Source organism: Trichomycterus rosablanca, chromosome 5, assembly GCF_030014385.1.
Source record: "Trichomycterus rosablanca isolate fTriRos1 chromosome 5, fTriRos1.hap1, whole genome shotgun sequence".
Classification (NCBI taxonomy): domain Eukaryota; kingdom Metazoa; phylum Chordata; class Actinopteri; order Siluriformes; family Trichomycteridae; genus Trichomycterus; species Trichomycterus rosablanca.
Window position 1 is genome coordinate 20,463,082 of NC_085992.1, and position 23,204 is coordinate 20,486,285.

General features: G+C 39.8%; 1 protein-coding gene across 1 annotated transcript in view; it reads left to right on the forward strand.

Annotated features, from left to right (window-relative positions):
• The window catches only part of sirt1 (sirtuin 1), a 119,980-nt gene that overhangs the window by 51,668 nt on the left and 45,108 nt on the right, over window positions 1-23,204 (forward strand). The window contains exon 6 of the mRNA XM_062995828.1: window positions 18,882-18,961. Within this exon, the coding sequence (XP_062851898.1) occupies window positions 18,882-18,961 (80 nt within the window). The remainder of the gene's footprint in view (window positions 1-18,881; window positions 18,962-23,204) is intronic.

Sequence of the window (23,204 nt, forward strand, 5' to 3'; positions counted from 1 at the left end):
TATATATATATATATATATATATATATACATACATATATATATATACATACATATATATATATATATATATATATATACAGTGTATCACAAAAGTGAGTACACCCCTCACATTTCTGCAAATATTTCATTATATCTTTTCATGGGACAACACTATAGACATGAAACTTGGATATAACTTAGAGTAGTCAGTGTACAGCTTGTATAGCAGTGTAGATTTACTGTCTTCTGAAAATAACTCAACACACAGGCATTAATGTCTAAATAGCTGGCAACATAAGTGAGTACACCGCACAGTGAACATGTCCAAATTGTGCCCAAATGTGTCGTTGTCCCTCCCTGGTGTCATGTGTCAAGGTCCCAGGTGTAAATGGGGAGCAGGGCTGTTAAATTTGGTGTTTTGGGTACAATTCTCTCATACTGGCCACTGGATATTCAACATGGCACCTCATGGCAAAGAACTCTCTGAGGATGTGAGAAATAGAATTGTTGCTCTCCACAAAGATGGCCTGGGCTATAAGAAGATTGCTAACACCCTGAAACTGAGCTACAGCATGGTGGCCAAGGTCGTACAGCGGTTTTCCAGGACAGGTTCCACTCGGAACAGGCTTCGCCAGGGTCGACCAAAGGAGTTGAGTCCACGTGTTCGGCGTCATATCCAGAGGTTGGCTTTAAAAAATAGACACATGAGTGCTGCCAGAATTGCTGCAGAGGTTGAAGACGTGGGAGGTCAGCCTGTCAGTGCTCAGACCATACGCCGCACACTGCATCAACTCGGTCTGCATGGTCGTCATCCCAGAGGGAAGCTGACGCACAAGAAAGCCAGCAAACAGTTTGCTGAAAACAAGCAGTCCAAGAACATGGATTACTGGAATGCCCTGTGGTCTGACGAGACCAAGATAAACTTGTTTGGCTCAGATGGTGTCCAGCATGTGTGGCGGTGCCCTGGTGAGAAGTACCAAGACAACTGTATCTTGCCTACAGTCAAGCATGGTGGTGGTAGCATCATGGTCTTGGGCTGCATGAGTGCTGCTGGCACTGGGGAGCTGCAGTTCATTGAGGGAAACATGAATTCCAACATGTACTGTGACATTCTGAAACCGAGCATGATCCCCTCCCTTCGAAAACTGGGCCTCATGGCAGTTTTCCAACAGGATAACGACCCCAAACACAACCTCCAAGATGACAACTGCCTTGCTGAGGAAGCTGAAGGTAAAGGTGATGGACTAAACCCAATTGAGCACCTGTGGCGCATCCTCAAGTGGAAGGTGGAGGAGTTCAAGGTGTCTAACATCCACCAGCTCCGTGATGTCATCATGGAGGAGTGGAAGAGGATTCCAGTAGCAACCTGTGCAGCTCTGGTGAATTCCATGCCCAGGAGGGTTAAGGCAGTGCTGGATAATAATGGTGGTCACACAAAATATTGACACTTTGGGCACAATTTGGACATGTTCACTGTGGGGTGTACTCACTTATGTTGCCAGCCATTTAGACATTAATGGCTGTGTGTTGAGTTATTTTCAGAAGACAGTAAATCTACACTGCTATACAAGTTGTACACTGACTACTCTAAGTTATATCCAAGTTTCATGTCTATAGTGTTGTCCCATGAAAAGATATAATGAAATATTTGCAGAAATGTGAGGGGTGTACTCACTTTTGTGATACACTGTATATATATATATATATATATATATATATATATATATATATATATATATATATATATATATATTAGGGCTGTCGAAGTTAACGCGATAATAACGCATTAACGCAATCTCAATTTAACGCGATTAAAAAAATTAGTGCCATTAACGCAGATTCTAGTTCATGTTGACACTTGACTGGTAGAACAAACATTTTAATGTCGGACTTGCCACCGTTTTTCATTTGCGGTTTGTTAACATAATGTAACCGATCGTGGTAGTGATGCACTTGCATAATAAAGAAATAAATACACGCTATATTCACAAGTTGTCGGGAGCAGAACACTTTATTACACTTAATTAACTTCTTCTTCTGTACCAAATACCGGAAAGCTGAGTCGAGCACGTTAGTTCATGAACTATGGAAGCCCCAAAGGGTCAAAACACACTCACTTCGTGTAGAAACGTCCATCAAACCATCGTCACGATACAACCACAGACAAGTCTGATACAATAACTACGCCTTATCCCACCTAAAGCACCGCTGATCTACAATGTTTGCTGATGGAGAAATTCTAACCTACAATCTGACATTTACTGCCTAGTATGTGAGTGAATAAACTCCCTTACAGTTTTCTCTTGTCCCAGCAGTTTTTAACATCAGTACATTTAGCATAAAATGTGTTCACCATTTTAATTGTAACATTTCACTTAAAAATCCTTGTTTTCTATAACATTTACACAGATTTTTTTTTAATGCGATTAATCGCGATTAACTATATGAAATTCTGAGATTAATCGCGATTAAAAAATTTAATCGTTTGACAGCCCTAATATATATACATATATATACAGGGGTTGGACAAAATAACTGAAACACCTGTCATTTTAGTGTGGGAGGTTTCATGGCTAAATTGGACCAGTCTGGTGGCCAATCTTCATTAATTGCACATTGCACCAGTAAGAGCAGAGTGTGAAGGTTCAATTAGCAGGGTAAGAGCACAGTTTTGCTCAAAATATTGCAATGCACACAACATTATGGGTGACATACCAGAGTTCAAAAGAGGACAAATTGTTGGTGCACGTCTTGCTGGCGCATCTGTGACCAAGACAGCAAGTCTTTGTGATGTATCAAGAGCCACGGTATCCAGGGTAATGTCAGCATACCACCAAGAAGGACAAACCACATCCAACAGGATTAACTGTGGACGCAAGAGGAAGCTGTCTGAAAGGGATGTTCGGGTGCTAACCCGGATTGTATCCAAAAAACATAAAACCACGGCTGCCCAAATCACGGCAGAATTAAATGTGCACCTCAACTCTCCTGTTTCCACCAGAACTGTCCGTCGGGAGCTCCACAGGGTCAATGTACATGGCCGGGCTGCTATAGCCAAACCTTTGGTCACTCGTGCCAATGCCAAACGTCGGTTTCAATGGTGCAAGGAGCGCAAATCTTGGGCTGTGGACAATGTGAAACATGTATTGTTCTCTGATGAGTCCACCTTTACTGTTTTCCCCACATCCGGGAGAGTTACGGTGTGGAGAAGCCCCAAAGAAGCGTACCACCCAGGCTGTTGCATGCCCAGAGTGAAGCATGGGGGTGGATCAGTGATGGTTTGGGCTGCCATATCATGGCATTTCCTTGGCCCAATACTTGTGCTAGATGGGCGCGTCACTGCCAAGGACTACCGAACCATTCTGGAGGACCATGTGCATCCAATATATATATATATATATATATATATATATATATATATATATATATATATATATATTGTATATATATATATATATACAGGGCTTGGACAATGAAACTGAAACGCCTGGTTTTAGACCACAATAATTTATTAGTATGGTGTAGGGCCTCCTTTTGCGGCCAATACAGCGTCAATTCGTCTTGGAAATGACATATACAAGTCCTGCACAGTGGTCAGAGGAATTTTAAGCCATTCTTCTTGCAGGATAGTGGCCAGGTCACTACGTGATGCTGGTGGAGGAAAACGTTTCCTGACTCGCTTCTCCAAAACACCCCAAAGTGGCTCAATAATATTTAGATCTGGTGACTGTGCAGGCCATGGGAGATGTTCAACTTCACTTTCATGTTCATCAAACCAATCTTTCACCAGTCTTGCTGTGTGTATTGGTGCATTGTCATCCTGATACACGGCACCGCCTTCAGGATACAATGTTTGAACCATTGGATGCACATGGTCCTCCAGAATGGTTCGGTAGTCCTTGGCAGTGACGCGCCCATCTAGCACAAGTATTGGGCCAAGGGAATGCCATGATATGGCAGCCCAAACCATCACTGATCCACCCCCATGCTTCACTCTGGGCATGCAACAGTCTGGGTGGTACGCTTCTTTGGGGCTTCTCCACACCGTAACTCTCCCGGATGTGGGGAAAACAGTAAAGGTGGACTCATCAGAGAACAATACATGTTTCACATTGTCCACAGCCCAAGATTTGCGCTCCTTGCACCATTGAAACCGACGTTTGGCATTGGCACGAGTGACCAAAGGTTTGGCTATAGCAGCCCGGCCGTGTATATTGACCCTGTGGAGCTCCCGACGGACAGTTCTGGTGGAAACAGGAGAGTTGAGGTGCACATTTAATTCTGCCGTGATTTGGGCAGCCGTGGTTTTATGTTTTTTGGATACAATCCGGGTTAGCACCCGAACATCCCTTTCAGACAGCTTCCTCTTGCGTCCACAGTTAATCCTGTTGGATGTGGTTTGTCCTTCTTGGTGGTATGCTGACATTACTCTGGATACCGTGGCTCTTGATACATCACAAAGACTTGCTGTCTTGGTCACAGATGCGCCAGCAAGACGTGCACCAACAATTTGTCCTCTTTTGAACTCTGGTATGTCACCCATAATGTTGTGTGCATTGCAATATTTTGAGCAAAACTGTGCTCTTACCCTGCTAATTGAACCTTCACACTCTGCTCTTACTGGTGCAATGTGCAATTAATGAAGATTGGCCACCAGACTGGTCCAATTTAGCCATGAAACCTCCCACACTAAAATGACAGGTGTTTCAGTTTCATTGTCCAACCCCTGTATACATATATGTGTATATATATATATATATATATATATATATATATATATATATATATATATATATATATATATATATACAGTGTATCACAAAAGTGAGTACACCCCTCACATTTCTGCAAATATTTCATTATATCTTTTCATGGGACAACACTATAGACATGAAACTTGGATATAACTTAGAGTAGTCAGTGTACAACTTGTATAGCAGTGTAGATTTACTGTCTTCTGAAAATAACTCAACACACAGCCATTAATGTCTAAATAGCTGGCAACATAAGTGAGTACACCCCACAGTGAACATGTCCAAATTGTGCCCAAATGTGTCGTTGTCCCTCCCTGGTGTCATGTGTCAAGGTCCCAGGTGTGAATGGGGAGCAGGGCTGTTAAATTTGGTGTTTTGGGTACAATTCTCTCATACTGGCCACTGGATATTCAACATGGCACCTCATGGCAAAGAACTCTCTGAGGATGTGAGAAATAGAATTGTTGCTCTCCACAAAGATGGCCTGGGCTATAAGAAGATTGCTAACACCCTGAAACTGAGCTACAGCATGGTGGCCAAGGTCATACAGCGGTTTTCCAGGACAGGTTCCACTCGGAACAGGCTTCGCCAGGGTCGACCAAAGAAGTTGAGTCCATGTGTTCGGCGTTATATCCAGAGGTTGGCTTTAAAAAATAGACACATGAGTGCTGCCAGCATTGCTGCAGAGGTTGAAGACGTGGGAGGTCAGCCTGTCAGTGCTCAGACCATACGCCGCTCACTGCATCAACTCGGTCTGCATGGTCGTCATCCCAGAAGGAAGCTGACGCACAAGAAAGCCCGCAAACAGTTTGCTGAAGACAAGCAGTCCAAGAACATGGATTACTGGAATGCCCTGTGGTCTGACGAGACCAACATAAACTTGTTTGGCTCAGATGGTGTCCAGCATGTGTGGCGGCGCCCTGGTGAGAAGTACCAAGACAACTGTATCTTGCCTACAGTCAAGCATGGTGGTGGTAGCATCATGGTCTTGGGCTGCATGAGTGTTGCTGGCACTGGGGAGCTGCGGTTCATTGAGGGAAACATGAATTCCAACATGTACTGTGACATTCTGAAACAGAGCATGATCCCCTCCCTTCGAAAACTGGGCCTCATGGCAGTTTTCCAACAGGATAACGACCCCAAACACAACCTCCAAGATGACAACTGCCTTGCTGAGGAAGCTGAAGGTAAAGGTGATGGACTAAACCCAATTGAGCACCTGTGGCGCATCCTCAAGTGGAAGGTGGAGGAGTTCAAGGTGTCTAACATCCACCAGCTCCGTGATGTCATCATGGAGGAGTGGAAGAGGATTCCAGTAGCAACCTGTGCAGCTCTGGTGAATTCCATGCCCAGGAGGGTTAAGGCAGTGCTGGATAATAATGGTGGTCACACAAAATATTGACACTTTGGGCACAATTTGGACATGTTCACTGTGGGGTGTACTCACTTATGTTGCCAGCTATTTAGACATTAATGGCTGTGTGTTGAGTTATTTTCAGAAGACAGTAAATCTACACTGCTATACAAGTTGTACACTGACTACTCTAAGTTATATCCAAGTTTCATGTCTATAGTGTTGTCCCATGAAAAGATATAATAAAATATTTGCAGAAATGTGAGGGGTGTACTCACTTTTGTGATACACTGTATATATTTATATATATATGCAATGAAATAAAGTGCAAAGTTTATTTAGTACAATATGTGTTCCAACAAGGTGAAAACTATTTACAGGTATTTACAGAACTGTACAAATATATATAATACCTGGCTCATAGCAGCCTATTCCAAGTTCAAAAATAACCAAAAAAAAGTCTGTGCGCTAGGACCAAGTCGGACCCGAATCAAATTATCATTTCTGTGAGGGTCTAGCAATCGCTTGCTCTGATTCTCCACTCAACTCACCTAACCTCTACTGTTGGTCACATGCTTGCTTAAAAGCGTATATGCGCGGCAAACTCAAATGTAATGCTCTATTTTGACATCATCCGTACATATATTAATACCCTCACAACTATTACACCCTATTATCATTCAGTAATCAATCACAATCACTACACTTAAGTCATTCTTTTGTCATACCAGCTTAGTCAATGAGTATCAAATACTCAGCACTAGGGCTGGGCGATTTTCACGATTAATTCGGTTAATTCGCATGAACGTTTTCACCCGATGTTAGAATGTGACAATCGCGATTGTTTACATACTTTATATTTTAATTAAAATACCAACATGTCACGAAGCAGAAACTGACCAGATGCCCGCGGAATATAAATCAGGGAAAGTTTAATATAAAAAGGGCAAAAACAGTGTACAAAATCAGGTAGAGTCCAAAACCAGCGAAAACCAAAACAGTAAACGGAAGACAACAAGGATTATACATGGTAACGGTTAGATTCAGTAATAAGGAGATCAAACACGATCGGCAAAACGAGACACAAACAGAAGAGTTTAATTAAGATTCACTGAATCAAACACCGCTGAACTGAATCAAAATACGGAGCCGATGAGCGCGATCATGATTGGCTGGAAAGTAATGAATTACATTTACTCACGTTACTGTAATTGAGTCGTTTTTTTTGTGTACTTGTACTTTTTAAAGTAGATTTTACAGCCTGTAATTTTACTTTTACTTAAGTAAGTTTTGTACTAAGAATTGTAATTCGCTACATTTTAAATCACATCCGTTACTGAGTAAAAAAAAGAGCCGTATGTATGTAACGACTCCCAAATGCGCGAATCGGTTTCTTTATTTTGGCTTAAAGGGCCGTTCAATAGAATCGAATCATTCTACGACACATAATAGTGGTTAATACAGTTTGAAAGTTTTATGGGACTAAAATGACACATTACACATCCTTAAATGTTTAAAATGTTGTATCCACCCCCCAAATCACAAGAGGACAAAATCAAAGCTGAGCTGACAGTGATCACTTGATGCCCCCCCATGTAGATACTGATACAGGCTCACTCAGTGGTGGAAACAGCACAGTACAGGCTCATGTTCCTTTTAAGAAACCTGTAAAGAACTTTTTGTAGTTTTTTTCCTAATGTAAGGAGGTTCTGCTGAACATTTAAAATAAAAGTTGTTTGTGAGCTATTCTTAGATATAGATAGATAAGGATATAGATAATTTAGATCTATTTTGTTTTAATTATTGTTAATTAGTGATATCGTTATTGTTATAAAGTTTGAGTCCCTTAAAAGGGTAATTATAGGTGGTGCTGTTACTATTTTTGCACTTCTGCAGCCTTTAATTACAATGCAAAAAAAGAAATTTGAGTCTTATTTTAATTGCATTATACAAGAACAATGGGCCCCCCCATTGAAAAAAAACAACTCTAAGAGCTGACTAGAAAAGTCAGTCATTGGGAGAAATCAAAAGAGCGACTAATCTCCTCCCTTTGCGGTGACTACAATCTTGCAGGAATTACTATTATTAATTTCCAGTTATGCTGTAACAAAATACTATTTTGTTACCCCCCGGGTTAATCTGTTGAACGCTCTGCAGTGGTGTGTTAAAGCATTAGATCACTGCACCACCCAAGTACCAGAATGCAATTTTTTGAACACTGAACATATTGCAACGCTCCTAGGTGGAGGGTGTGTGGTGATCTGGCCCCTTCTTGGTTAGATCAGGGGTTGTGCAAGTGGCAGCTTCACAGTCAGGAATAGAGATATTGTTCCATTAATAACTGTATTATAGATTCATTGTATCGTGCATTATATTGACGGTCTGGGTGAGTTTATGGTATACACTGATCAGGCATAACATTATGACCACCTTCCTAATATTGTGTTGGTCCCCCTTTTGCTGCCAAAACAGCCTTGACCCATCGAGGCATGGACTCCCCTAGACCCCCTGAAGGTGTGCTGTGGTATCTGGCACCAAGAGCAGCAGATCCTTTAACTCCTGTAAGTTGCGAGGTGGGGCCTCCATGGATCGGACTTGTTTGTCCAGCACATCTCACAGATGCTTGATTGAATTGAGATCTGGGGAATTTGGAGGCCAAGTCAACACCTCAAACTCATTGTTGTGCTCCTCAAACCATTCCTGAACCATTTTTGCTTTGTGGCAGGGTGCATTATCCTGTTACGTGTCAAAGTAACATCCACATGGATGGCAGGACCCAAGGTTTCCCAGCAGAACATTGCCCAAAGCATCACACTGCCATGTGTTCCCCAGGTAAGCGACACACACTCACCCAGCCCATCCAGGTGATGTAAAAGAAAACGTGATTCATCAGACCAGGCCACCTTCTTCCATTGCTCCGTGGTCCAGTTTCGATGCTCACATGCACATTCTTGCGATGCACTGTGTATTCTGACACCTTTCTATCAGAACCAGCATTAACCTCTTCAGCAATTTGAGCTACAGTAGCTTGTCTGTTAGCTCAGACCACACGGGCCAGCCTTTGCTCCCCACGTGCATCAATGAGCCTTGGCCGCCCATGACCCTGTAGCCGGTCGGTTTATGACTGTTTCTTCTTTGGACCACTTTTAATAGATACTGACCGCTGCAGACCGGGAACACCCCACAAGAGCTGCAGTTTTGGAGATGACCCAGTCGTTTAGCCATCACAATTTGGCCTATGTCAAACTCACTCAAATCCTTAAGCTTGCCCATTTTTCCTGCTTTAAGGAACATCAACTTTAAGGATAAAATGTTCACTGGCTGCTTAATATATCCCACCCATAACAGGTGTTATTCACTTCACCTGTCAGTGGTCATAATGTTATGCCTTGTCGGTGTATTTACATGTGAACTGATGGTGATTGTCACTGGACCTTTTTTGTTATTGTCAGCATGCTTGATTATGATGTGGTTTAGCGTTCTTTTCCTCAGTGCCTCCCTGCCTGATTTCACCATGAGTGAAGTCTCGAAGGCCTTTTGGAATGTCAAAGGGTTAGGGCATCCAATTTAATGGGCACAGCTATTTTCTCAGCTAAAAATAATTGAAAGCTGACATCTTTCTTCAAGAAACAAATATCTCACTAATTACTCAGTCAAGACTTGTTTTCATTAATTTGGTTAATTGGATATACCATAGAGATGGGACGATCGATCGGCTACGAATCAGTATCGGCCGATTTGTAATCAAAATATGCTATCGGCGATCGGCGATATTTCCTAAAAGTAGCCGATCCGATCGTGTGATATATAAAGACCATGTTAAGTTAACAGCTCAGTGGATTGATCCAGACTTTGAGCTACGAAGCACCAACCATCACATCACCATTCATCAACAATCGTACAGAAACCATTGTGAAAGCTCTTACGATGTAATTTTGCTGATTGTAATATTTACTTTAAAAAGATAATTCAACCCGGTCACATCTGAGTCGATTCTATCAGCACGTTATATAAACTCCTGGTTCACTTTGGTAAATCGTAAGCGGTTCTTACTTGTGATGTAGATGAGAACAGAAGACGTTACAGAGCCAATCTGAGGCAAAAGTTTATTCATTACCAAATTCGTTAGTTCAGGATCATCTGCTGAACTTTTAGAAAACTTTTAGCTGCTTAGACGGAACGAGTCTGACTCGGTTACAGATCTGTGGTAATAGCAGTTTAATTAAGCTTTTTAATTAAGCTTTTTAATGTAAGAGAGTCACACAAAATGTTCTGTATTAGCTGGTGTTTATTTAAAACCATGACATTTAATTAATAACAGTAAACACAGAGAGATAACTGAGAAGAGAAACTTACGCTTCACATAAAAACGAATCAACTCATGAATCAATGAATCACTTATAGCGATACTGTGAACAAAGTGTATCTTCTAAAGGCACAAACACACACACGCGCACGCGCTGCTCCGGTTTATCTTTACTGTGAGGCTCTTTTTAAGTTTATTTACTGCTAATCCCCCCCCCGATCGGAATCGGTACCAAAAACCCCGATCGGTCCATCTCTAATATCCCATATAAATGAGGCATTGTTTACATATAAAGCCTCTAAAGGCAATAAAAGCAGGTCCAAATCCCTGACACCACATCAAATATCATGTCACACAAACCGGGTTTCCATCCAAATATTTTGCAAGTGTAAAACGCAAAATGTTGCGTTTCCATCAACTACAGTTATGCGAAAAAACCTTTACATGACGTGTCAACGCGCTGCAGAGAAACGAGCAAGATGGAGAGATTTAATTTGGTTTTTGCTTTAAGTAGAATTATATTTACAACCATTTGCCATCTTTTTATGGTTATGTTGTTTGCAGCTAAGAGACATCGGGCAGAACGAGCAATGGCCCATCTAATGTGGGCTCAAATCTCCGTGCTACGGCGACGTTCACCTCGCATCTGGGAACGTAAACGCACTAAACAATTTTGGGAGCACATTGTGCAGAACCATTTTTCAGATGAGCTTTGGATAAAGAATTTCAGAATGTCAAAATCAGCCTTTGATAAGCTATGCACCATGATCGGGTCATCTGTAGAGCCAAAAGTTTACAGTCACCGGCCACCCGTGCCAACTGAAAAGAGGATTGCTATTGCCTTGTACAAGCTGGCCACTAGCGCGGAGTACAGGGTAGTGGGCGAGATGTTCGGCGTAAGCATAACAACAGTTCACCGTAGTGTATTCGATGTATGCCAAGCAATAACATCAAAGCTAATGAAACATTATGTCGTATTACCAAATGCGCAGGAGGCAGAAAAAATAGCACAGTGTAATTATGCAGCACACCACATACCACAGGTGTACGGTGCACTGGATGGTACACACATTCCAATCCTCAGGTCACGTACAGGGACTATGAAACGTCATCGTTTATTCACAAAACCTGTTTCCATCCCCTTTTTTCGCATTTCGGCGATGCGATATTCTAACTTTTCCACCTCGTTCAAGCTTGAAAACTTTTTTTGCGATATTTGGTTCTTTTTTCGAATTTTGAGCTTTTCCATCCAGGTTTTTTAATGCACATTTTCAAAATTCGCAAAAAGTTGGTGGATGGAAAACCCTCTACAGTTGTCCCAAAGCCACTCATTTGTTATCTTGGCTGTGTGCTTAGGGTCCTGTTGGAAGATGAACCTTTGCCCCAGTCTGAGGTCCAGAGTGCTATGGAGCAGGTTATCATCAAGGATGTCTCTGTACATTGCTGCAGTCATCTTTACCTCAACCCTGACTAGTCTCCCAGTTCCTGCTGCCGAAAAACATCCCCACAGCATGATGCTGCCGTTACCATGCTTCACTGTAGGAATGGTTTTGGCTAGGTGATGAGCGGTGCCTGGTTTCCTCCAGACATGACGCTTGGCATTCAGGCCAAAGAGTTCAATCTTTGTTTCATCAGACCAGAGAATCTTGTTTCTCATGTTCTGAGAGTTCTTAAGGTGCCTTTTGGCAAACTCCAGACGGGCTGTCGTGATAATTAAACTACTTTTTATATTAAAGAAAAAAAAAACAATAAACCACTTTCAATCATTTTTTTAAATTATGAATTTGTCTAAAGTAAAATGCTTTTCAGCCCTACCTGGTCCTATCTGAAAATATAATTACCCTCTTAGCTAAAAAAATCAGTTAACCAAATTCATTTAACAATTGGGTTTAATTTTACTAGCCACACCCAGGCATGATTACTGCAAGACCTGATTACTGCAAGACCTGTTGAAATAGCCAGACAGGTACTTAAATAGTACCTGTCTGGCAATGTGAAACAGAATAAAAGGTCTCAGATAGCCGCACTTAATGCCATATTTTAAAAAGATTCAGTTGCTAAGGCTTGGAGACTCCAGCGGACCACAGAAAGTAACACATTGATCACAAATAGAGAAAACAGTGGTGAACCGTCTGCCGTGAAAAGAACCTAAAGAAGAATGACTGTAGGGCTGGGTGGTATGACAGTACATTTGGTATACCGTCTTTGATTTCTCATACCGTATGGATTTTTCAAATACCGCCATACCGTAGCATTGTTAATACAAAAGTAGACAGCAAATCATATATTTCTCTATAGACAGTCGAGAAAGAAGCTTTGAGCAATAATTAAAACAGTGCATTCCAGGTATGTCTTACAGGGCGAAAATACTTCAGGTCAGTTTATAAACCCAAGTTATTAGGAGAACTGGAAGCAGAGATATATAAAGTTGTCCACTGTTCTACCACAGACCTGTGGTCAAGTTGTACAGTGGAGTTTGCAAACTTTGTTTTATTTGTTAAAGGAAGAGCTTAGGGGTAATTATTTAACATTTAATAACCCTTCATTGCATCGTTAGCAAATTTCCAACAAATTAAAAAAATCTACGCTCTGTTTGCTACAAATTAAAAATCTTGTTTTGTTTTTTTTTGTTTTTTTTTAAAGCTGAATTAAAAAATTTTTTTTACTATTTTTCTGTGTATTCAGTGGCTTTAACAAACTTTTTTTTTCCACAGAGAAAAAAAATCATGCAATGAAGGGTTAAGTATTGTACAAACAATTAAAATTATATTTATTGCAACATTTTCATGCGTACTGATCCAATTCATGTCATTTTGTGAGGCCAAGCAAACCTTATAGTACTCAAAGTCTTCATTATTTACATTGTGAAATTAAAACTATTTATATTCTATGTATGACAGTGTAATAAGCCACAAACATAAAAAAAAGTGCCAGTCATACAAAAAAACACACCGTGAAACCGCCAGAATCTTAAAAAAATACTGTCACACAAATTTTTGGTTATACCGCCCAGCCAGCATCAGTTTGTGACAAAAAGCTAATGTGCAGTTGTGTTATACAGCAAAACAATGATCTGAAACACACAAGCAAGATAACCTCTGAATATCACAAATGACAAATGTTTTTGTGGCCTAGTCCTAACTTGAATTATATTGAGATGCTGTGGCAAGACCTTAAAGGGGCAGCTCATACAATATAGCCTGTAAAAACAATTCTGAAAAACGAATACAGCAAACGTTTGATTGTAGTTGGCAGAACCAGTTACTTTTAGCAGAACCAGTGTTTAGTTATGCAGTAACTTGGGCAATAACATAGGTGATAGATTTTGAATAAATCTTTATCTTCAATTAATGTAATAATTATTTAGAAGCTGCACTTTGTGTTTACCAGTGTTAATTTTGTTGACAAATGATTTTTGTCATAGTTTTCGTCAACGAACCTTTTTTTCATGACAAAAACGAGACGATAACTAAATAAAAACTACATAAAAGGATAAAAACTATGACAAAATGAATTGACACTTTCGTCAACGAATAAAAACGAGACGAAAATGTTTGGCAGGGACGACATCCAATCAGAACTGATTTAGTTTTGTGGAAGGTAGGGACAAGTTAGAAAGAGATCCAATCATAACTACTACATAACTATGTGGAGAGGCGGGACAAGCCGGGTAGCCATCCAATCAGTACTAATCTCCACACTTGCACAAATTTGAGCTAAACCCGGGAAGACCAGACTAGCCTGTAAACTGTCTTTACTCATGGAACTAGGTTAACTCCACAATGTCAACAGGGAGAAAAAGGAGAGTCGATATATGGACACATTTCTCATTTGACGTCATGAAAAACAAGACGATGTGTAAACCATGTGGGGCGACGATCTCGGGTAAAAACACAACAAATCTGGAACGACATCTGGCACTGCTGGCAGTATAATGGCAACATAATGGCACTGCAGCTTTTATGGTACCCAGTTTTATAAAGAATGTAATATGCAATTTGTTATAAACAATGCATATATTTTTCAGGCAGAGCAGGCCTACTGGTCATTAATATTTTGTTATTGTTATGCTCAATAAGCAAGGTCATGTAAATAAAGATGTTGTTTGAAATAAGTTAAATTTGTTTTTGTGTGTATTGCACATTCAAACATTAATAATATTCCATAACTGAGTAAAAATGTTTCATTTTGTGTAAGCGTATATAATGACTTAAATAATTCAAGGGAACTGATGACAAATCATTTACATTTTACACCCTTTATATTTTAGTCGACTGAATCAACTGTAGATTTAGTCGACTATATTCTTATAATAATTAGTCGACTAAAACTAGACTAAAACTTAAACAATTAAGATGACTAAATTATGACTAAAACTAAATATCACAACATACTGATTTCAGAACATAGCTCAGTCACACTTGTCCTGATATTAGTCCCAAACAGACGTGCAGTAGGCTTTTAAATCCTTCAGAATCACTTTATTTTGCCAGGTATGTTACACATACGAGGAATTTGCTTTGGTGATACACATAATAGTACACATAATAGTCCACATAGTAGTACACACAATACACATAATAGTACAGATAATTACACATGTATGACATGTAACATATAACATATTTAACAGACCCGACAGCACACGGACTGCTAACCAGTCTTGTGCCAGATGGAAGAGTTTGAAAAAGGTGATGTCCAGGATGAGAGGGGTCAGCTGTAATTTTGCCGGTGCAGTTCAGCACTCTGTTGTAGATGTCCTAAAGCGTTGGCAGACTACATCCAGTGATCCTCTCCACTGTCCTGATTATACGCTGGAGTTTGGCTCGTTCATGTGATGTGGAGGAACCAAACCAGATGGTGATAGACATCAGATGTAAGGATGGACTTGATAATTGCTGTGTAGAACTGGATCAGGAGACTCTGTGGCAGGTTGAATTTCCTCAGCTGTTTCAGGAAGAACATTTACTGCTGAGCCCTCTTGGCGATGGAGAGTGTGTTCTTTTTCCACTTTAGGTCCCTGGATAAGGTGGTGTCCAGGAACTTAAGTGACTCCACCACTAAGACCATAGAGCCATTAATTGTGAGATCCACCATCATCTCTACAGTCTTTTGTGTGTTGATCAGCAGGTGGTTGTCGCTGCACCAGGAGACCAACTGCTCGACTTCCTTTCTGTAGGCAGACTCATCACCATCGGTTTTGAGGCCCACCACAGTGGTGTCATCAGCAAACTTAAGGATATTTACAGCTGGTTCCTTAGAAACACAGTCATTGGTATAGAGTCTGAAGAGGAGGGGTAAACGCACACAGCCTTGTGGTACACCAGTACTTAGGTTCCACTGGTCTGAAATGTGTTTTCCGAGCCGTATCTGCTGTGTCCTATTTGTCAGGAATTCCTTGATCCACCGGCAGATGGCATCCGGCACAGACAGTTGGGACAGTTTCACCTGCAGCAGCTCTGGCACTATGGTGTTAAAGGCCGAGCTGAAGTCCACAAACAGAACTCAAGCGTAGGTTCCAGGACTGTCGAGATGCTGTAGCATGAAGTGCAGGGCCACGTTGACTGCATCATGGACAGATCTATTTGCTCTGTATGCAAACTGCAGGGGATCCAGTAAAGGATTTGTGATGGTCTTCAGGTAGGCTAGGACCAAGCATTCGAAGGTCTGTAATAATTCAGTCCAGAAATGTTCGTTTTTTGGGGGACTGGTATGATGGTAGATGTTTTGAAGCAGGAAGGAACAGAGCAAAGTTCTAGTGATTTGTTGAAGATATGAGTGAAAGTCGGCGCTAGTCATTTGCTGCAGTGCTTGAGGGTGGATGGAGAGATTCCATCTGGCCCAGGAGCTTTTCTCACCTTTTGTTTCTTAAAGAGTCTGTTAACGTCTTGCTCATTGATGGTTAAAGGAGCCGGGGACAGAGGTGTGAGAGCCAGGGTGGAGGAGGAGGATGAAGAATTAGCTGAGAGGCTGAGAATTGTCCTTAGTGAATTCAAATCTGCAGTAGAACTCGTTCAGGTCGTTGGTGAGTTGACGGTCATTCAGGAGAAGGGGGGTCTTTTGCACCTTGTAGTTTGTGATCTCTTCGAGGCCCCTCCAGACTGAAGTTAGCAGCAATTTGGCTTTTCTGAGTATTCCTTTTTTTACCTTTCTCCAGCTTGTATTTGGCCTCCTTGTAGAGAACTCTATCTCCACTCCTGAATGCTGCCTCCTTTTCCCTCCGAAGCTGTCTAAGTTCAGCCGAGAACCATGGTTTATTGTTGGTGTATTTTACCCGTGTTGTAGTAAAAATACAGCTGTCCTCACAGAAACTAATGTATGATGCTACAGTTTCTGTATATTCATCCAAGCTGTTCGTCGCCTCCTCAAAGACTGGTCCACTTCTTCACTGTTGTAATGACAGGCTTATTAGTTTTGAGTCTCTGCCTGTATGTGGGAATGAGGTGAACAAGATTGTGGTCGGAATGTCCGAGAGCCGCACACGTGACGGAGCGATAGCCATTTTTAACAGGTAGCAATGATCCAAAATGTTCCCTTCTCTAGTGGCACAGGTGACATGTTGTTTGTATTTCGGCATTTCTTTTGTAAGATTTGCGCTGTTAAAATCTCCCAGGATGATGAGCAGTGTGTCCGGGTTCTCCCTTTCTACTTTCATTATCTGATCGGCCAGCAGTTTCTGCTCATCTCTCGTGCGCGCATCCGGCGGAATGTAAACAGCGACCAGAATGAATGAAGAAAACTCTCTGGGGGAGTAGTAAAAAGTGCATGAAGAAATAAAAAGTTTTATTTCTACAGTTAATAAAAAGTGATTCTAGATGAGGAGTGCATGATTTTAACAGTACCATTACATCTTTTCACCAGCGTTCATTGATGTAAAAGCACAGTCCTCCTCCTCTTGTTTTGCCGTTCTCTGTCGCTCGGTGCAGCTGAAAGCCGGGGGAGATGCAGAGCGCTATCCGGTGTCCCTGTTAGTTTGGTTGAGCAGGAGTAGTTCTTCCAGTTTGTTGTGCAGAGATCGCAGATTGGAGAGGAATAAAGACGGTAAAGGTGTTCGGACTCCACGTCGCCTCATCCTTACGAGCGCTCCGGCTCATCTGCCTCTCCACCGCTTTCTTGCCAGATTGAGTATAGCCAGCGCACCTGTTGTGAGGATTTCCAAAAACTCTGAAGTATTTTGAAAAAACTCCGGAATAAAAGTTGGTGAAACATTGTCCCTTGAAGGTCAGTAACTGTTCTTTGCTTCAACGGACCGAGTTTGATGCACAATAAATAACATTAACAAACAAAAACCAACACAAAACATAGAGAGCTCTCACCGAGGCAGCCATCTGCGGCGCCATCCTAACACCAGCTTACTTGCTTACTGACCCAAAATGTGTTACATATATAAATTTGAAACTAATGGCTTTTAATGACACAGGTGGGGTGTCGGACTACACTTTGTGGAAACACTTGGTGGTTTTGTGGTGCAATATTTTGGCATTTGAATCTTTCAAACAACAGTTGATGTATGAAAGTTTAGACGAAATAGAGAACACTCTTCCACTACTTCAACAAGCTTATAATCTTTTTCTTATAGTCAGTCTACAACAAAAAATGATGTGAGTGTTACTCTATTGTAAGCAAATGGGCTTTAGTTTGTTTTAGTTTAAGCAACATAAATAAGCCTGTGTGTTTAATGGCCACTCAACTGAAAGTTGTAATTCCCAAAATAAAACCACAAATTGGTTTTATCACATATCCAAAAGAAATAAACATTTGTTTTAAAGATTTTTTTACTTTTACATTACCAAATTTAATGTCACAGAAACTGATGTTTAAAGTCCTGCTACAGTATTTTGTGAGTACTCCATCTCTACTCTATTTGTGAGTCTTTGGCCGATTTTTTGCAAAGTTAGCAGCAGATCCTAATGACAATTATAGTTGCAGATTTAAAATCTCCTTTTGCACCTTGTTTTAAAAGATGGTTGTCTGAGGTAATGCACATAGCCATGAGGAAGAAAAATTCAGATGTTGTGAAGTTCTTTATAATGGATAAGTATAATTAATAACATAATAATAGTAACTTTGGAACTTTTTTGAAAAAAAAAATTATTTATTTTTACGCAACCAATCAACTAAGGTAATGAAGAAGAATTAAGATAAAGGAGTTCTGCCAAAGAGTTTGTAAAAAGTGTATGGGTGAGCATTCTTTGACACATTCTGATTCATTATAATATGAAATTGCTTCTATTTTATCACCTGTTTTATTGGAAAACTTTTGCATTTATTTATGCAATTTTAGGTGAAAAGTTAGTGTGTGAATTGTAAGGGCCATTTTGCCAAAAACTGAGGAAATATGAATGGTTAGACTTGCACACTCAGTGTTTTATACACATAAATGTCCTGTAAGACCAATTATTTTGTTAGTTTTCATTCTGAATTGATTAATCTTTGTTATGCTAATTATGAATTGTAACAGTTTATATTTAATCCTTTTGTTTTCAGGTTCCTTTGCAACTGCATCCTGCCTTGTATGTAAACACAAAGTTGATTGTGATTCCATAAGAGAAGATATATTTAAACAGGTATACTATACATTATTTATTACACAAATATGTATTAGTTATATTAAGTTTTTAACAAACGGTAATAGGTGTTAAATTTACTATATATTGTAATGATATATTCTAGTAGATGTACAGTACTGTGCAAATGTCTTATGCCACCCCTAGAATTTGTTATTTTAGCGATAGTATAATGACCATATATAATCATTTTAATATATAATCAATATATAACCAGTCTCTTTATTAGAATACAACCAGAAAATACAGGACAATTGTATGCAGTATTAAAAAAGCAGAACACATCAGAATAGAAAGCTTTTACAGGCAAAAGTGGCAAGTATTTAGTGTTACATCCCCTTACACTTGGGCCAAAAGAACAAAAAAAAAAAAAAACACTGGAAGGCCAAGTTTATCAGAGTTTCTTCTTTAAGAGACCAGAAGAAGTCCAGCAAGGACCTGGCTCAGCATCTAGTAGCCAAGCATCTAGGGATGCCAAGTTGACCCTTTCGACACCCTGAAGAAGCTTGATAAGGAATGGTGAAAGAGTAGCAGCCAAGAAAAGTCTAAGAGATGCTCAAAGATTGGAATGAAGATCAGTGGAAAAGAGTATTATGGTGTAACATCCAAGTTTTAAACTTTGGGGTCTAATTGTTGACAATATGTGAGAAGAAATGTTGGAGAGAGATGGAAGAATACTGTATGTGTTTGCAGCCTTTAGGTTAAAACATGGTGGAGGATCTTTCCTGGTTTGCATTTCTGGCAGTGGTGTTTGCGATATTTGTATATTGTCCAAATTAATGGGATCATGAATGCTAAAAAGTACAGACATTATACTTTGTGTATAGATTTACTGTGTTTTCTCTTTGCATTTTAATTAAGAAACTGGAAAATAAAAATGGAGGGTGATTACAACTTTTCTAAAACAAGAAAGCTAGTGGTGGCCCAGGACCTTTGCGCAATGCTGCATATATATTTTTTAAAAGTTACAAAAAAGCAATTTTTTATAAGAGGACAAAAAAATATTTTAAATAATTGTCTTAATGTGTATATTCTTCCTGAAAAAATTCGAGATGCTTGCACTTTAAGTTCTAGTGCATAGCACTGTGATAAATCATCTTACTTTTGCGAAGTTTACAGAGCACCATATTGTTGGGTCTCTGTCAAAAACACTCCCACACTTTAGATGCTCGTGTGCAAGTTTTTTAGCCGCAGCTTGCTCCCCAGAGAAATCCATGTTTTCAGTGGGCGTGGCCATCTTAGCGACACCCCTACTTGCCCCACACCTACATAGGTTACATACTGGAAAACAAGTACAGTGGTAAATTGTAACTCGATGTCCTCTAAACTCAAAATCTTTAAAACTAGATCTAAATCTAAATGTGAATTCAGTTTCACCTATAGTACCAGTGCAATCACTAAAAAGTCATATTGCCAATCATTTCAACCATTTTCCATTAGTGTTAAGAGAATTAAACCAAGGTCAAGTCAGTATAATAAGTGATTAAAAAATTTTTTTCAGTGGTGTGCATGGGTGTGTGTATGTCTACAAACATATGCACATACTTTTAATTGCGTTGCTTTACACTTTTATATTTAATTTGCATCTCTCATAAAACATCTTTCTACATTCCGCCTAGGGCTGGGAGGTATAACCAAAGATTTGTATCACAGTATTTTTTAAGATTCTGACAGTTTCACGGTATATCATGGTATGTTTCATTTTTTGTATGACTGGGACTTTTTATATGTCTGTGGCTTGTTCTCCTGCTTATACTGTACACAGAATATAAAACATTTTAAATTTAATATATAGTTCCAGTTTTTATGCTTTTATCTTCCATAATATCTCTTAAATAAACAAGACCAATAAGTGCTTTCAGTTCGTCACATGCCACTTTGAACTTATCGTTATTTTGCTCTGCTTTAGTTTGAGTGTATTTATGAATATTTTCCCACATTTCTGTGTCAACACAGTGAACTGCTTAATGGACTATTGTATTCTTGTTCTTGCGCCCTGGGGTTTCTCTCATTTTGCACTCTCTACCCCATGTTTTACCAGTAGTTCATTTAACCCATGCTGTGCAATGTTTTGCCTCTTAAAATAAGTCCTTACCACTCTTAATGAAGGAGAGGATGAAAGTGAACTGAATCTAAATCTTGAATTTGATTCAGGTTCAGAATCAGATTATGAAATTATTGTATTGTATTAAATGGGTTGTCATTTGCTAAGTTATATAATAGGCTACTTAGGCTAGTTTCGCTAAATAAAATGCAGCAAAAGTAAAAATTGTGCGTAAAGATTGCATAAAAATGTCAGATAAAAAAATTTCATGATATGTTCTCTATAGAGGACTTGTTAACTTATCGATGCTCAGAAACACTTATAAAATCAACCAAACATTTTGTAATTTAAGCTGGAATGTCTAAACTTGAAATGAAAAACTTAGAGACTTGCTCTTTAGTTTATCAGATTTTTGTATTGTTGTATAACCAAGTTGCATTCAAGCTTCATATTGGAGCTCATGGTTCCATCAAATATGGCAAGTTTACCAGTCCTTAAAGCAGCACAGATCCTATCACACTACCATCTCCATTTTTTGTTTTGGTGCTTTTTTGAGATAGCTATGTTTTTAGTCGAGTTTTTGAAGCAGAATCTTGAAGCTTTAGGTTGGCTAATAAGGCACACTAAGCCGTAATTGGTAAAAAAAAAAAAAAAAAAAAGATATTTGGGTAGCTGGAGAATTGTAAAGAAATGTGGAGAATAGATCTGATTAATTATGTAAACTGTATGGATTTAGTTGATGCAAAGTTGAGGTTAAAAAAATGAACAAACGTTTCCTTTTTTTTAAAGAAAAGTTAACTAGAATAGGGCTAGTTTGAATGTACACTGTTGGACTAAGCAACATACAGTACAGTGGTACAGTCAATGACAAAAGTTTAGGTTACAAGATCATCTTTACAATTGTGTTTAAATACAAAGCACAACATGAAATGTGCATTGATAATCAGAGAACCAGCAGATATTGCTGTCATTACTTTAAAGCTGCAAACTTTGTCATCACTCCTTCCGGAGTATCAACATTCGTTGCTGCATAACGACATGTGTTGGCTTAACAAGGCGCTGATTACTGGAGAGAGTGTAAACTCAGAGATGAGCTTTGTTCTTTTTTGGACAGCTTAAAAGGCTCACACATTTTAACATTCCTAAATGACAGCAAGGGCATGGCATATGTTTATATTTTGTGCAACATCGCTATTTTAAATTAATGACTACAAGGCAAGAACCATACTACCATTGCAGACATGTATGAAGCTGGACTTATCTGAACAAGATCTGCAAGGAGGGACTTTATTCTGCAGTTGCAGGAACACTGTGAGAACCACAAAGTTCAAGAAGATTCTGTGATACTTATTTATGTCTATGGCAGGACTAAAACATTTTCGGGAGCAGTTTGACAACTTTAACCTCGTTAGAGTAGAATAACAACATTGATGCTTACAAAGAATCAGTTACTGGATTCATCAGAAAATGCATAGAGAATGTTGTTCAAACCATCTGTGCTTATCCAAATCAGAAACCATGGCTCAACTGTGAGGTTTGTACAGCTCTAAATAAATGTACTGCTGCTTTTAAATCTGGAAATACGGAGTATAAAAAAGCCATCTATGCCCTCAGTAAAACCGTAAAAGCAGCCAAATATGAGTACAAAGCACAAATGTGAGAAGCATGTGGCAGGGGTGAAACATGATTACAGACGTCAGTGCTGTGGTTCCAGACGAGCTACGTGCTTTTTTCGCCCGTTTTGAGGCAAATCACGCTGTTCCTCCGGTAAAACCCATCATTAGTAAATCTAACCCCCTCACTGTCTCTGTGACTGATGTCTTTTAAGCTCGTTAACACTTGCAAGGCAGCCAGACCTGTCGGCATTTCTGAACGTGTTCTCAAAGTCTGTGCAGATCAGCTAGCAGGAGTGTTTACGGACATTTTTAACCTCTCTCTACCTCTCCATTGTGGCAGCATGATTCAAACTGGCCACCATTGTCCCCATTCCAAAGACTGCCAGTACTTCCTGTTTAAATGACTGGCACCCAGTTGCTCTGACTTCTATCATAAGCAAAAGCTCCTCACTATCTGCAACCCTGGACCCACTACAGTTTGTTTATAGACAGAACAGGTCCACTGATTATGCAATAGCCCTGACACTACACACTGCCCACTCGCACCTGGACAAGAGGGACACATATGTGAGAATGCTGTTTG